The sequence below is a fragment of the Dendronephthya gigantea genome, unplaced genomic scaffold (assembly GCF_004324835.1).
Source record: "Dendronephthya gigantea isolate DGI-Jeju-01 unplaced genomic scaffold, DenGig_1.0 000047F, whole genome shotgun sequence".
Lineage (NCBI taxonomy): Eukaryota > Metazoa > Cnidaria > Anthozoa > Malacalcyonacea > Nephtheidae > Dendronephthya > Dendronephthya gigantea.
Window position 1 is genome coordinate 621,332 of NW_021163057.1, and position 14,557 is coordinate 635,888.

Genomic DNA, 14,557 nt, shown 5'->3' on the forward strand with positions numbered 1-14,557 from the left:
AAATTGATCAGGCAGGCCTCCAAATAGTCCATAGATGCTTTGCGGTTCGCAACTAGACCTAGTATACGCTGATCGATTGGGAAATGGCTAATTACATTGAGGCATGTCTCCCGCCGGGGTATTATTTCTACATTAGGTCCAGTACGTACACCTACTGTATAAGCCCCCTATATAGGTATTAACTCGACGTATTTTCTCAAGCGGCATTTTCATCAAAATTCTGACCAATGCTTTTTTTACTTGGCCATAGAAATCCTTTTCTACTTATATCAGTTTCGATGACTGAAAACTACGAGATACTGTACGGAAAATACTAAAACTAATTTCTCCCAAAGAAGATAAAGGAGTCGAGTTACGAGTGTATAGTATAACGAACTATTACTGATAAAAAAGTGCATACTTTATGAGCTTATGTTTTTAGCTATGATAATTATCATATAAACTATGATTAGCTATGATAATTATACACGTTTAGTATTATGCAATTACTGTGCCTGCATGATTTATTTATTATTGAAACTGCATGATTTATATAAAATTTCAAATCCAAATCAGAATTAAGAATCCTCTTATACATTCTACATTAGTATGCCTTAATCATTTTCAGTCAATTGTCAAAAGTTATATTTTAAACTTGAACGAGCTTCCAGCGCAATTTTAATGAAATAACCTTACAGCGTCCAATGCTATATAATTATATTTTTTGTTATGTATATTTATTTTTTATATGGTTTTTTAAAATCCTCTATTCTGATTCGTTGACGAGCGGTCTGTAAAACCCATATCCGGACCATGGTCCGTCTATTGCGTATCTGGACCAGTATCCCGGATGTCTCATGCAGTTCAGCTATATAATAAACCGATTATTGACCTCACTTGTTCGGTCTAATATTTCACAGTCATAAACTTCACGCTCGGTCAATAATCCCTTAGACCATAATTATATAGAAGCTTTTATAGTGTAAACCTAGCTTTAAGAGAAATATTATAGTTAATTGATCGAAGGTAACGAGCTATTCAAAGTAGAAAACTTCAACCTCAGATGGAGTGTAGTGAAAACTGCCAGCTAGTAAGGCTCTGGTATTGCTGGCTTGATACCTGTAGCCAGGCGGTGGGCGGTATGTGTAACCAAGATTTGTGTACGAAGCTGTTGATTGATCTGCATTGTTTACGACAGAGAAATCACTGCCACCTCCAAATATTGGCCCATATGCTGGGCTTGAAAAAATAGCCTTTTCGCTGTGGCGGTAGACATCAGCTGAAAATGGACCTATGCGGTCCGCATTTCTGAACGAAAATATGAAAGACTTTGTACTTCTTTTGTACCCAATCGTTCCTGTAAAGAGATTACGTAGATAAGTATAAGAATTTTTTCCGGTACGAAATCATCCATTCAAGGCTTCTCCACAATCTAACTGACCGCGAGAGTGGATGAGGGCATGAGGCCGTATGGACAACGCAAAAACCACGCAAATTTGGGCAGCTAATGGCAAAACCCCATACTTTAGTGCAACCATAAAGAAATTTTCCGCTGGTTTCTTCAGTGCAATGTTGTTGTACTACGGTGGTTTTTAAAAATAATTCAGCTTTTCCGTTTCATTGCACTAAAATTTACGTAACGTTTTACGTAATTTACTGATTTTCGTAGCATATACAACATCCTGTTTGAAAACTGGCATTCGCTAGAGTGTTTTTAAACTGTGCACGTGAGTTTTAAGTCTAAAGCAATTAATAATGTTTATGGCAGTTGACAAAGAATCCGACAAAACATCCTTAAAATTCTCTGCAATACACTATATATATATATATATATATATATATATATATATATATATATACAGTCGTTATCAAAAAGGTTGTCATATTGAAATATATATAAATACGTAAATATCAGTCACGTGATTTTACTGCATACCTTAATTTTATGGGAAATCCATGAAAATCTTTATTAAAAATTTCAGAAATATAATAGTAAGGTGAGCAATATTGATAATAATAAAGACACAAGACAAAAATGAGCGAAATAAAGAATGTTTAATGCTCACGTGATTGATATTTATATATTTGTATATATATTGATAGGGACAACCTTTTTGATAACGACTGTATGTACATACACTATATATATGTATATATATATATACACCTTATATATATATATATATATAAACGGGTGTATATATATACACCCGTTTGCAAAAACGTTGGCCGCAGAAAGATATATAGATAGATACTCGAGATCTAATTAGAATTGCATATGTTGTGTAATATGATTGAGATCCCATGCTATCAATTGAAAATATTTCTGCTCATAAAACATGAAATCACAGATCGAGATATTGTAAAAAATACTGTATTTTACACACAATTACCCATAACACAAAAGAGAACTTATAATCTTATACCTTCAATTTCTTTGCTGTAACATCAGTCTCTTTACTATACTCAGTGCTTTCAGAAGCTCTCTCCAGATGTAATCATATGCAATTCTAATTAGACTTCGAGTATCGAAGTCTATCGAAAATTTAATATATAAGCTTTAATATTTATATTCAAATATACTTTGATTCGTAGTAGACTTTGTGTTTGATATATATATATGTGTTTGATATATATATATATATATATATATATATATATATATATATTTATATATATATATATACACCCATTTGCAAAAACGTTTCTAATTAGACTTCGGGTATCTATCTATCTATCTATCTGCGGCCAACGTTTTTGTAAATGGGTGTATATATATATATATATATATATATATATATATATATATATATAAATATATATATATATATATATATATATATATATATATATATATATATTTATATATATATATCAACAAATTACAATCTTAAAATTTTTAAAATTTTATTTCGCTACACTGTGTTTCACGTACTTCTACCGTGTACGATCATGAGGCGATTACTAATCAGTAATCGCCTGATGATCGTGCACGGTAGAAGTACGTGAAACACAGTGTAGCGAAATAAAATTTTAAAAATTTTAAGATTGTAATTTGTTGATTTATTTGCTCTACTATTGTATTGGTATTGAGCACTCTGATTTACTACGCACAGATCCAAATTTGCGTATATATATATATATATATATATATATATATATATTATATATATATAATATATATATATATATATATATATAGATGATGTCGCTAGATTATGGGGACTTGGGGGTATTCACCTCGGGTTGCTTACCTCCCCACGAAACATCTGTGTATCCTCCGAAGATGTAGGAATGAACTCTGATTAGGGTAACGGTCGGTCCTTTGTTATCGCAACCGCTGTGGAACCTCATGCTTCCCCAGCCGTCCTCCGAACTTCGGTAACATACCACCAAACCAGTGTGAAGTTGTGGCAACCATTGTTTCAGTTGAGCTATTAAACTTGGCTGTCCGAAAAGAATTTTGCTGGGGAAGTCTAGAGGGCATCGAAAATCAAATAGTTTTTTCTATTTTAAATACTTGTGATATCTATTTGTATATAATCACTGCGTTAATATACCTCTTCGGTAATTACGTCACAACATTTTAAAGTCACAGCGTTTTAAATTAGAACCACCTTAAATTAAATGGATTTCAATTTTTACTCTCACGAGCCACGTGAAAAGATGCAAAACGTCCTCTTTCAACACATGCATGAAAAAGATTATTTTAGTTTGCCCAATAAATGTGGAAGTAAGCCATAACACGAGAACGAGGCTCAGAGGCTAAGACCGCGAGTCTCGTTTCCGCTTTATGGCTTATTTCCATACTTATTTGTCAAAATGAAAAATTCTTTTTCATGCATGCGTTGAAGAAGGATGTTTTGCATCTTCGCACATAACTCGTCAGAGTAAAACTTGAAATCCATCTCTTTTAAGGTGGTTCTAAATTTAAAACGATAATGTTGTGACGTAATTACCAGTCTATTACCAGTGTTTTTGTTCTATAAAAGGCTGCGTGTGTTTCGTGGGAGACCGAAAAACTCGCAGCAAAGTTAAAGTTAGGAATATTTAGAGGAATGACTGTTTAAGAGCAATAAATAGACAGTAAACCCCCGCTAACTCGAAATCGTTTAACTCGAACTCCTCCCTAATTCGAAAAAATTTTCGGTTTCCTTGGTCGAACGTATCTGGTTACTTTGGTTTCAAATCATACATAGATCAGCAAACTTTAAAATGCGAGAAGATAGCATTTTAACAAGCGGAAACTATCGAGATAACAATTTAATCAATTTATAATTGCATAAATGATTATAAATTTTAAAATATTATCTGTAGTGCCACGATCGTTATTAATCTATCTTTTTTAGTTCTCTTTGTAACATCTCTACACATTAATTTCAGTTAACTTTAATGTCCAGTTAACTTTTATGGTGTCGCTGATTAAAGAATCAGTATTTCATTATTATATCAAGTAGGATTTTTTAGCAAATAAACGCATGAACTGCGGCAATCTAATATACGTAAATATATAAACGTAATCTAACACCATCCCTGGTTAACTGAAACCCCCGGTGACTCAAACATTTCTTCTTTCCCCTTGGGAGTTCAAGTTAGCGGGGGAATAATGTATTACGAAAAATGTTAAATGTTTCAGCTATAACAACACGGAGGGCTTCGAAAATATAATTTATGAAAGGGTATTTTGACTATGTCATTAGGCTTTTCAATACTTGTTGGACCGCTGAAATAAAGGTCACAAAATTATTTCTATTCATGCAATATGTGCCAAAATTGGAAAAGCAGAACATTCGAATATCGAACCACCTTGGGCAAACAAACGAATGAAACGATTGAACACATCGTTTTCAATTTAGAATATAAAGTGTAAGTCAAGTCCATATGTAAACAAACGGTTTGTTTACATTTTGAACTTCCCTATTTTTTAAAATACGATGTGCTGTCTGAATATCTAACACTGTTTAGGTTCGTTACGCTTCTAAATTAATATGAACTAGAGTTTATTTATGTTAAGAAAAAAAAGAAACATGCGAAATTTAGGCAATTTTCACAACAGAGGGCCCTCACTTGTTATGAGCAGAACCTATGCGCAGAACGGAGTCAACGGACTTGACTTCCACTTTAAACTAAGGAAGATTTTTAAAAGTGAGCAGTATCTCCAAAAAAATGTGTTGATTTCCTTTCTTCCGTGTATCATAAAGCCCGATAACGGACGAAAGTCACTAGTTATTTTAAACCCGGCGCAAGAAAATTAATAACTCGGTCTTCCATTTTTACACGGACATGGTGTGTGCAAGAAATTTCAACTGGTTTTTTCTTTAGTGCATGCATGGCGGCGGAAGATGTGGCATATTGGAGGGGGGGGGGAGGTCATGAGAGAATTTTAAAGTGACTTGATTGAAACGACTCAACACTTTTACGCAACTTACGCATCATCTGTTCCAGGACCTCCAGTCTTCCAATTATAGCATTATTCATCATAAATACCTATAAACACAGTACCTATAATTCATAAACACCCTTATATAGCTCACGTACCTAATTATCATTTCAAACTGCGTTGAGTGATTCAATAGTAATGAAACCCTCATGGCTCACGTTTAACACATCATCGCAGCCAGAACAATCCTGTCAGAGTATGCCACATAATATAACTTCGTAAGTTCACGAACAAATTTCTTTAGTAATAAATTTAAACAATCGTGAAACTTGTTGTAAAGTCTCTACGAGAATTCCTCTTTCATGTATTTTTCTCTCAATTAAATAATATTCGAACAAACTGGAAAGCATTCAAATTGTTCATAGGGTTTCAACGCGATATTATTGTTTGAAAAGAGCAAACAATTTTCCACATTTATCTCGGGGGAAACGTTGCATTTTTCCAAGGACACGTGACCACGAATCAACCAATCGCTATTAATTAGATAGTGTAAAGGCAGAGTGTGTTTTCGAAAGCTTTTAAATTTTTAATAATTCTATTAGTTACTTCTATTATTGTAAGTATTTAAGATGATTAGACTTCACTAAAAAGACCCTAATGTTTGGTCTGAATGCAGGCATGCAGTGTCGTCTGTTTGACTTTCAATTTTAATAGGATATTGAATGTTCCCCTTATTTATAGGTCATAATTGAATAACTTCCAGTAATTAAGCTCGTTGTGCTGAACTTTAATTTTTCGTTTCAAAAATTTAGGAGGCAACGATTCTACCTGCACCAATATTTTACGAGAGATTGACGAGGCACTACTCGTGGTAGTAACATACTGAACATTTTTCGCGACCGAGTACTTCTAAAGACTAATTATTTGTGCAGCTATCGCTAAAATACGCCCCCAAGTATTATACTCTTATTCAACTTAATCTTAATATAATGTACACATTTAATATATATGTTACACGCGCGCAGCTTTTTTGACGTTTCCTATGGTGGAACGTCATTTTCGCGCATTGCGAGTGCAATACCATGTCGAACGCCATCGTCCACTTGCTCGAATCATTGTATCGTTATATATTCATGATTTCTAATGTTTTAAAATTACGCACACATATATTTTACCTGTCTTGTTAAGTTTTTGACCATCTCCTCTTCCGCCACAACTTTCCATGTATCATTTTTTCTTAAGTGAAGCTTCTCAATGTCCTTCTGGTATGCCAGCAAACCACTAATTTTTGGTACTCTATCATAAGCGGCATCATCAGGAACAGCAACAATCTTAAAAAACAGCATTATTAGGAATTGATCTTCTGATCTCGTCTTTGCAAATCAAGGCACTGTTGGGTTATCTGCAGTTCATGCCAGTGGCGGGGGAACAAATTTATCTGACCGGTATAAAAGTAGTCAAAATTGCTAACGATTTAGCAATTATAGCCAAACCAGAAATCTGAATGTGGGTCCCATAACTATAGTCCACTACTCCTGGTGTGACGCATATAAGCATGACGAAAGCAAATCAGTTTAAATTCGCTTGATCACACTGTAGGAAATTTCTTTTCAATTTTATCTGACGTCTTCGTTGTTATTTCAACCATGCATATATAGAAGTGACAAAAACAACTATGAAAAACCTTAAACAAATTACATGGAAGAGTTTTATTTACTCAGCTGTATTACCCTTATTTTTGACGAAATGACTCAATATAGCTACTGAGAAATTTATCTAATAAATATGTATATAGGATTGCATGATATAGCATGATGATACATACATGACATTTTAGAAACATGCTAAGTGCATGTATATACAAGTTAATTTTGTCTGATTTGGTCTGATCCACTATTAATCTTTTTAACTCATACCTCAACTCAGAGGGCACAAACGTCTCAAGGCGCAATCAACAATTTGACGGGCGCAAATAACAACCTCACGGCGCAAATAACAATCTCACGGCGCAAGTAACAATCTTACGGCGCAAACAACAATCTCACGGGCAAATAACAATTTCACAGCGCAAATAACAATCTCACAGCGCAAACAGCAATCTCACGGCGCAAACAACAATTAATTTCACAGCGCAAACAACAAATAACACTTTTATGGCCGCACAAGACGATAAAAATGAGAAGGTAAAAAATTCACGGCACAAGAGGACAGGGAACCATTCACTCTTTCCACTTCTAAAAATTTATTTCTAAATGATGAAATCATTTTCTCTCTGTGTTTAGTTATTTGCTTTTCCTCAAACCAACTGAGGATAGCGTGATACAGTACTTGGGATATTCAGACAGAGGCGTGAAAAAGCACGAGCCGTAGGCGAGTATTTTTTTACGCTTTTCGAAAGTCGAGCAAGATCCCAAGTGCAGTATCACGCTATGCTGCTCGGAAAACGTTTTGGTATTCCTTTACTCATTTTCTCCGGTAAATCTGAAAATCGCGTGAAAAACGCGGAAGTTTGCGTGGCGGCCACGCGAGCCTCTGTACATAAAGAAAATTGGGAAAAAGATTTTTCTTCTGCTGGGCAGAGCCAAAAAATGTAACCTTTCGCTCGAGAGACTCGGCGAAATATTCAGTCCCTCAGTAATGATATTTCCCGAGGGCTTTAATCTTTTCAATTATTAATATATATATTTTTTTAATACAACTCCTAATCCACACAACACTATAAATATATATATAACCGTTTATATTATACTTATGTTTATGTTTTCTTGAAATTGGTTCGATCCATGCCAGTCGAATCTCGAAACATCTCGCCAATTACCTTGTTATCTGTCCCATGCACAACTTTCTGTTTAATCATGTAAAATTTCATTGGCACCTCATTAAATATGCGATTTGTGCCATATATTCTTATAAGTTAAGGTCGACACAGACCGGACGCGATGCGGCAAAGCGACGCGAATTTTCAGTTTTCAGAAGCACATAAACTAATTTCTTGCAGCAAAATATGCATGGAGTCTATAGACGCCAGAGCAGTCAAAATGTATTATCGTTAAGTAATACACAAGAACATTATGTAATATTTCATAAACGAGTCTAATGGTCTCCGTGTTGACTTTTGCATAGTTAATTAAGAATTGTGGTAATAATACAGCTTTCATTGTTCTGGGGCCGGTTGTTTGAAAGGTGGATAAGTCGCTATATCCAACAGATAACTCGCTATCCAACGGATAAGTTTTATCCAGCGTGTGATTTGCGTTGCACGAAGCTTGGATAACTTTATCCAGCGGATAAAAATCGCTATCTACCGGATAAACTTATCCAAGGACCGGAGGTGGTGTAAATCCACTATCCAGTGGATAAATTCAAAGATACAAGGTAACACCGTAAACATTTATATAAGATAGGACAAAAATGCCATATTCTTGTTACTGTGTTTCAACAAAGTAATACACATCATGATTGTCACTATTAGAAATGTTTTCGAAGTGCAATTTGTCGGAGCAGCGTTTCACGTTGCCTACACATTCCGTTCCGAGCGGCGATTTTTTGGAGATCTTCGCATTTATAACAGGCGGTAAATTTATTATACGCTTCTAATCAGTTTATAAACGCGAATATATGCAAAGAAAGATTCAACCTATTCCAAGGAAACTTGCTAATATCTAAGTAATTTCATTTACGAACATTAAAATAGTGTTCCTAAATTTGCTATGGAACCGAAAGGCAAAGCGTTGCAAGGTCAAGGAATAAAATTGCAATATGTTTAATTAATAAAATCACTATGATGTGAAGTGCAAAGTTCGAGCAAATCACTTGTTCAAGTCTTTTCCACTCAGTAACTATACTCGAGAATTCGTAATGATTATGAATTCAATGTTGTAAATGCTTAGCAACAGCTGACGTTGTGGTGCGAAATTTCAGGATAATCCTGTTTTCTTCCGGTAAATTTTAACTTATCTATTGGATAGCTATCCACTTCACTATCCACGCTTCGTGCAACGCGTTTTTATCCAATGGATAACTATCCAATGGATAACTATCCACTGGATAGAAGATTTATCCGTTGGATAGGACTTATCCGTTGGATAAGTGTAATGCTTGCTTATATTTTTATTTCTTTGTTCAACCGAATATCATACAATAATGTTATACTCGCACTTTTCTATTGTTCTCTCTCGAAGTCCCCTAATTAAGATAATGTCAATCATGTCTATAAATAACTATATTACATTCCTCCCTTTCTAGTTGTTGCATTAACGTTTGTTGTTCAATCGTTTAGTGTTTTTCTTAACTGTAGCCAGATTGGTAAAACTCCGGCGCTTTTCGATTACGAGTTGATCTTCTCGGTGGGATAGGTGGTGGTATTTCTTCTACTGGTTCGCGTTGATGTTGTGCTGATGGTTGTACCATGTCGTCGTCAATTTCTTCATCAGTTTGATCTTCGTGTTGGACTTTCTTTACATGTGCTGAGTTTCTTCGGCGAACTATTCCGTCTTTGTCTTTGAACACGATCTGCGATCCGTTAACCTTGATGACTTTTACTGGCTCTGTTTGAAAGTTGGTTGTGAATTTGTCTCAATGTTTCTGCTGAACTAGAACATAGTCTCCAGATTTAATCTTCTTCTCCTTGGCATTTCGCCGAGCATTCGCGTATTCCTTCCCCTTTTTCTTCGACTGTGCATCCGTGCGTCGAACTTCCAAGTCGTTAAATTGTGGTAAATTTATCACTTGGGGTTCCGATGGTAGTTTAGTTTTTAACTCTCGCTGCATTAGCAGTTGTGATGGTGTTTCTCCAGTGCATCCGTGAGGAGTGGCACGGTAGTTTCTAAGTAATGTTGGAAGTGTTGCTTTCCAATCTTTCCCTTCGACTAGCGCCGTTTGGACGTGTTTCAAGAGAACTCTGTTGAAACGTTCTATGAGTCCGTTTGCTTGAGGCCAGTATTCTGTAACATACTTGACGGTAACACCCCACGATTTCAATGTTGTGTAGAATTCGCATGATTTAAAATAAGAAGCGTTGTCGGATTTGATCTGCTTGGGGTATCCGTGGGTTGCGAAAACGTCGTCGAGCCACGCCAGGATGTTTCGTGATGTTATGGACTTCATGACTTTGGCTTCTGGCCAACGAGAATAGTAATCGATGAGTGTGACTACGTATTCACCAGATGGGAAGGGTCCACAGACGTCTATGGCTAAAGACGACCATCTTTCGCTGGGGAGCTCTGTAGGCTTGACCGGTTCCGGACGAGAGGGACTACCCGTGACTTGGCATGCGTGACATTTGTTGATGTGTTCTTCCACTTCCGCGTCCATTTTTGGCCACCACAGCTTGGAGCGAAGGCGTTGTTTTGTGCGTGTTATTCCAGCGTGGTCTTCATGGGCTAGGAGGATTGCTTGTTTTCGGAGGCTCCTGGGAAGTACAATTCGATTTCCACGAAGTAGTACACCATTTGTAGCGGATAACTCGTCCGATATGTTTTGGAATGGTTTGGGTAGTAGCTGGAGTTGGTTGGTTGCCAATGCCTGGTTGATTTGGCATATTTCTTGGTCCTCTAGGGAAACTTGTCTAATTTCTTCTGTGTTCATAGCACATGGTGTCATTTGTTTCAGCAGGTTGCAGACATATCGGTCAGCGCATGATTCCATATTACTGCGTGTTGTAGTTAGTAGTGGGAGTCTTGACAATGAATCCGCCAGGTTTGTCACTCCTGGTCGATAAACGACTGTAAAATCGTATTCTTGAAGGCGAAGAATCCAGCGTTCAATTCTAGCTGGGGGTGGTTTACCAGTGGGATGGACTTTGGGTTGGAATAGATACTCTAAAGGTCGATGATCTGTCTCTAATTCGAACGTTCGTCCATATAAATAGGTGTGAAAGTGCTCGCAACCAAAAACTATTGCGAGAGCTTCGCGCTCGATTTGGGCATATTTCATTTCTGTGTCGGTTAGTGATCTGCTGGCGTAAGCTACTGGGCGGTAAGACATGTCAGACTGTTGCTGGAGGAGTACTGCTCCAACAGCCCAAGGCGATGCATCAGTTACTACTCGGGTAGGTGATGCTAGATTGTAATGGGCCAGAACGGAAGAGCTGCTGAGTGATGTCTTCAACTTGTCGAAGGCGTTTTGATGATGTTTAGTCCACTGAAACTGGGAATTTGCTTTTGTTAGCTGACGTAGGGGGTACGTTATACTGCTGTAGCTGTCGATGTAACGAGAACAATAGTTAGTAAGTCCAAGAAAGGACCGAAATTCTGCTGCGCACTTTGGACGTGGTGCTGTGAGGACGGCGTTGACCTTGGCGTCGTCTGGTTGTATGCCTTTGCTTGATACGATGTGTCCAAAAACATTGATTCGTGGGACAGCGAACGAACATTTTTCTTTACGTAGGGTGAGGCCACTTGTTTCAAGGGTTGTTAACAGGTTGTCGAGATCTTTCAAGTGTTGGGTCTCGTTTTCAGACCATAGCCAGATATTATCAGATATATTTGCACACTTCGGTACGTCTCTAATGATATTGTGTATTTCCTCGTGAAAATATTCCCCGGATGGACACGCTCCCATGATTAGCCTTTTAAACCGATGTGGTCCATTGTCTGGGGTTGGGAAGGCTGTGATATATCGGGATTCAGGGGCCAATGGAATTTGCAAATATCCCTGAGAAAGGTCGACTTCGGTGAAGACCTTTGCTCCTTGCATTTTATTTAGAATATCATCAACTGTTGGCATTTGTACACGTCGTCGTTTTAAAGCTTGACTTGGGACTCGCATGTCCAAAACTAGACGAACATCGCCTGATTTTTTTGGAACTGCAACGAGCGGTGAAAGCCACGGCGTTGCACCTTGTGCTTTCTCGATAATGTCCTGCTCAAGCATTTCTTTAAGCTTCTCATTCACTTTCGATTTCATGCTATGGGGTATTCTCCGCGCACGCTGAGCTACTGGGACAACCGTTTCATCGATTTCTAACTTTACTTCTTTGCCTTTGAGCTTTCCGATGCCTTGGAACAATGATTTGTGATTGCTGAGGATTTGTTGTATCTTTGGGTCGGGGTGTTGAGCGTTTACGTTGTTAACAAATGTTTTCAATAGTCCAAGAATAGTTGATGTATTATGGCTCAGTAAACATTTCGTTGATCCCCTGATGACTTGAAATGTTGCCGTCACTGACGTTGAATCATGGACTATGGTAGCCGTGAATTGCCCTATGACCGGCAGTGGTTTGTTTGTGCCGTATGGGTAAATTTTAGCATTTGATTTCACCAGTTTTATGTTGCGATGTTGCTTGAGAACTTCAAATGTTCCTTCATTGATGATATTTACAGTTGATCCTGAATCGATAAGGACCCGAATAGGAATATTAGCGATGGAGACTGTGACTTGTGGCTGCTTCTTGTCATAAACGTTAAATGTGAACTCATCGTCCGTGTCGCTTGTTTCCAGAAATGGATCCGAAACGATGTTATTTGCCTGGTTCCTGTTTACTTTGTTTCTCGTTAATGGCTGTGACTTAGAGAGGCAGTGTTTCGCAAAATGTCCGATTTTCGCAAAATGTCCGATTTTGCCACATTTATGGCATTCCTTTCCGTGAGCGGGACAGCTTGTTTTGCCGTTACGATGGGGATACGCTCCTCCACAATTTCTGCATGTTTGTTTACTCTTGTTCCCGTTGTGAAATTCCTGGTTATGTCGATTTCCTCGGTCGTTTTGTCGTTGTCTGTTTCTTTTGTTGATTTGATTTGCCACATCATTTTGTGGCTGTTCATTTTTCTCTAACTTCCGAGCACCGACATCTGATTGCTCCAAAGTTTTTGCGTATTTGATAGTATCCTTCAAGCTGAGTATTTCGCAAAGGGCTTTGCGACGCAAACGGCTATCGGTCGTTTTGTGTATGATTTGCGTTTTTATCTCATTATCTTCGTCATGGAATGCACACAAACTTGACTTTTCTTTCAGCCTACGGTAGAATTCGTCGATGGATTCGCCACTTTGCTGCGTTATTTGCCGGAAATCAAATATAGCCATGTCTTTGTTTTCGGTTGGCGCAAAATGTTCAGTTAAGCGTTGGATTGCTGTGTCATAATCCTCTCCTGTATTCGGTAATATGTCGAAAATATCGTTGGCATCTTCACCAATGTACGTAAGGAGTAGAGCTCGTTTAACATTTGGGTCTTCCTCTCGAAGACTAACCAGAAGATTGTCAAATCTTCGCTGCCATTTTCGCCATCTAGTACTGAGTGTTGCTTGATCGCCATGTGGATCGAACGGTGGAAATGGTGGTAGACCACTTCTCGGGACGTTTATTGTTGTTGCCGGTGTATTTTCACTCGTCGCCATTGTAATGTTTGCTTATATTTTTATTTCTTTGTTCAACCGAATATCATACAATAATGTTATACTCGCACTTTTCTATTGTTCTCTCTCGAAGTCCCCTAATTAAGATAATGTCAATCATGTCTATAAATAACTATATTACAAAACGTTATCCATCTTTCGAACAACCGGCCCCTGGCTGTTTTCATAATTAAGAAATGTTGTAATGCACTCTTTTTTTCTGTATAAGCGTTTATTATCTAAGTTCTTAATTATTAATTCAATTTTTGGTTTATTACCGGGGTTTCACAACTCATGCACGTGATGAAATGTGTGTTTGCGATTGGTGTATTTGCTCATGAATTATTAATGAGTTTGAGAAGATAGTTTAAAATTTATTTGCTTTTAGAAAATAAGATCGCGCCGCGTTGTCAAATCGCGTCCGTTCTATGTGGGCCTTTGAGGGCCTTTATATCATATTATACATATTGTACATTTCCCTAATATGCATTTCTGATTTTGTGAATAAACATTCATTACTTTTCTAAGTAATTCACAATGAAAACCTTCTGGTATTAATAGTACTAAATCTTAAGTTACCAAAATCTTACCCCAGGATTTAGATTTGCTTCATCTCTTCCACAGCGACCCTAGATGTGTAGTAGATTGAACCAAAATAAATTTAAAATTGAGATTTCAGGTACACGTACACATATATAGACCATTTGACGTCACATGCATCATCTGGAAGACATCTGGAGGACAAATTAACGTAGCATAAATTTCCAAAAACGTAAATTTTAGGCAAAATACAGAAATATTTACTAGTGTGACGTCATGCAGTTCAATGGGTCTGTATCTAGTATAGTTTGCTATCTTTCTTTCATT

At 37.1% G+C, this 14,557-nt stretch overlaps 1 protein-coding gene across 1 annotated transcript in view; it reads right to left on the reverse strand.

Annotated features, from left to right (window-relative positions):
* Positions 1-712: 712 nt before the first annotated feature.
* The window catches only part of LOC114527785, a 53,251-nt gene continuing 39,406 nt past the window's right edge, over positions 713-14,557 (reverse strand). Inside the window, exons 10-14 of the mRNA XM_028549477.1 lie at positions 14,281-14,319; positions 6,535-6,690; positions 5,409-5,466; positions 3,234-3,455; positions 713-1,336 (exon numbers count right to left, since the gene is read on the reverse strand). Of these exons, the coding sequence (XP_028405278.1) occupies positions 1,014-1,336; positions 3,234-3,455; positions 5,409-5,466; positions 6,535-6,690; positions 14,281-14,319 (798 nt within the window). The 3' untranslated portion in view covers positions 713-1,013. The remainder of the gene's footprint in view (positions 1,337-3,233; positions 3,456-5,408; positions 5,467-6,534; positions 6,691-14,280; positions 14,320-14,557) is intronic.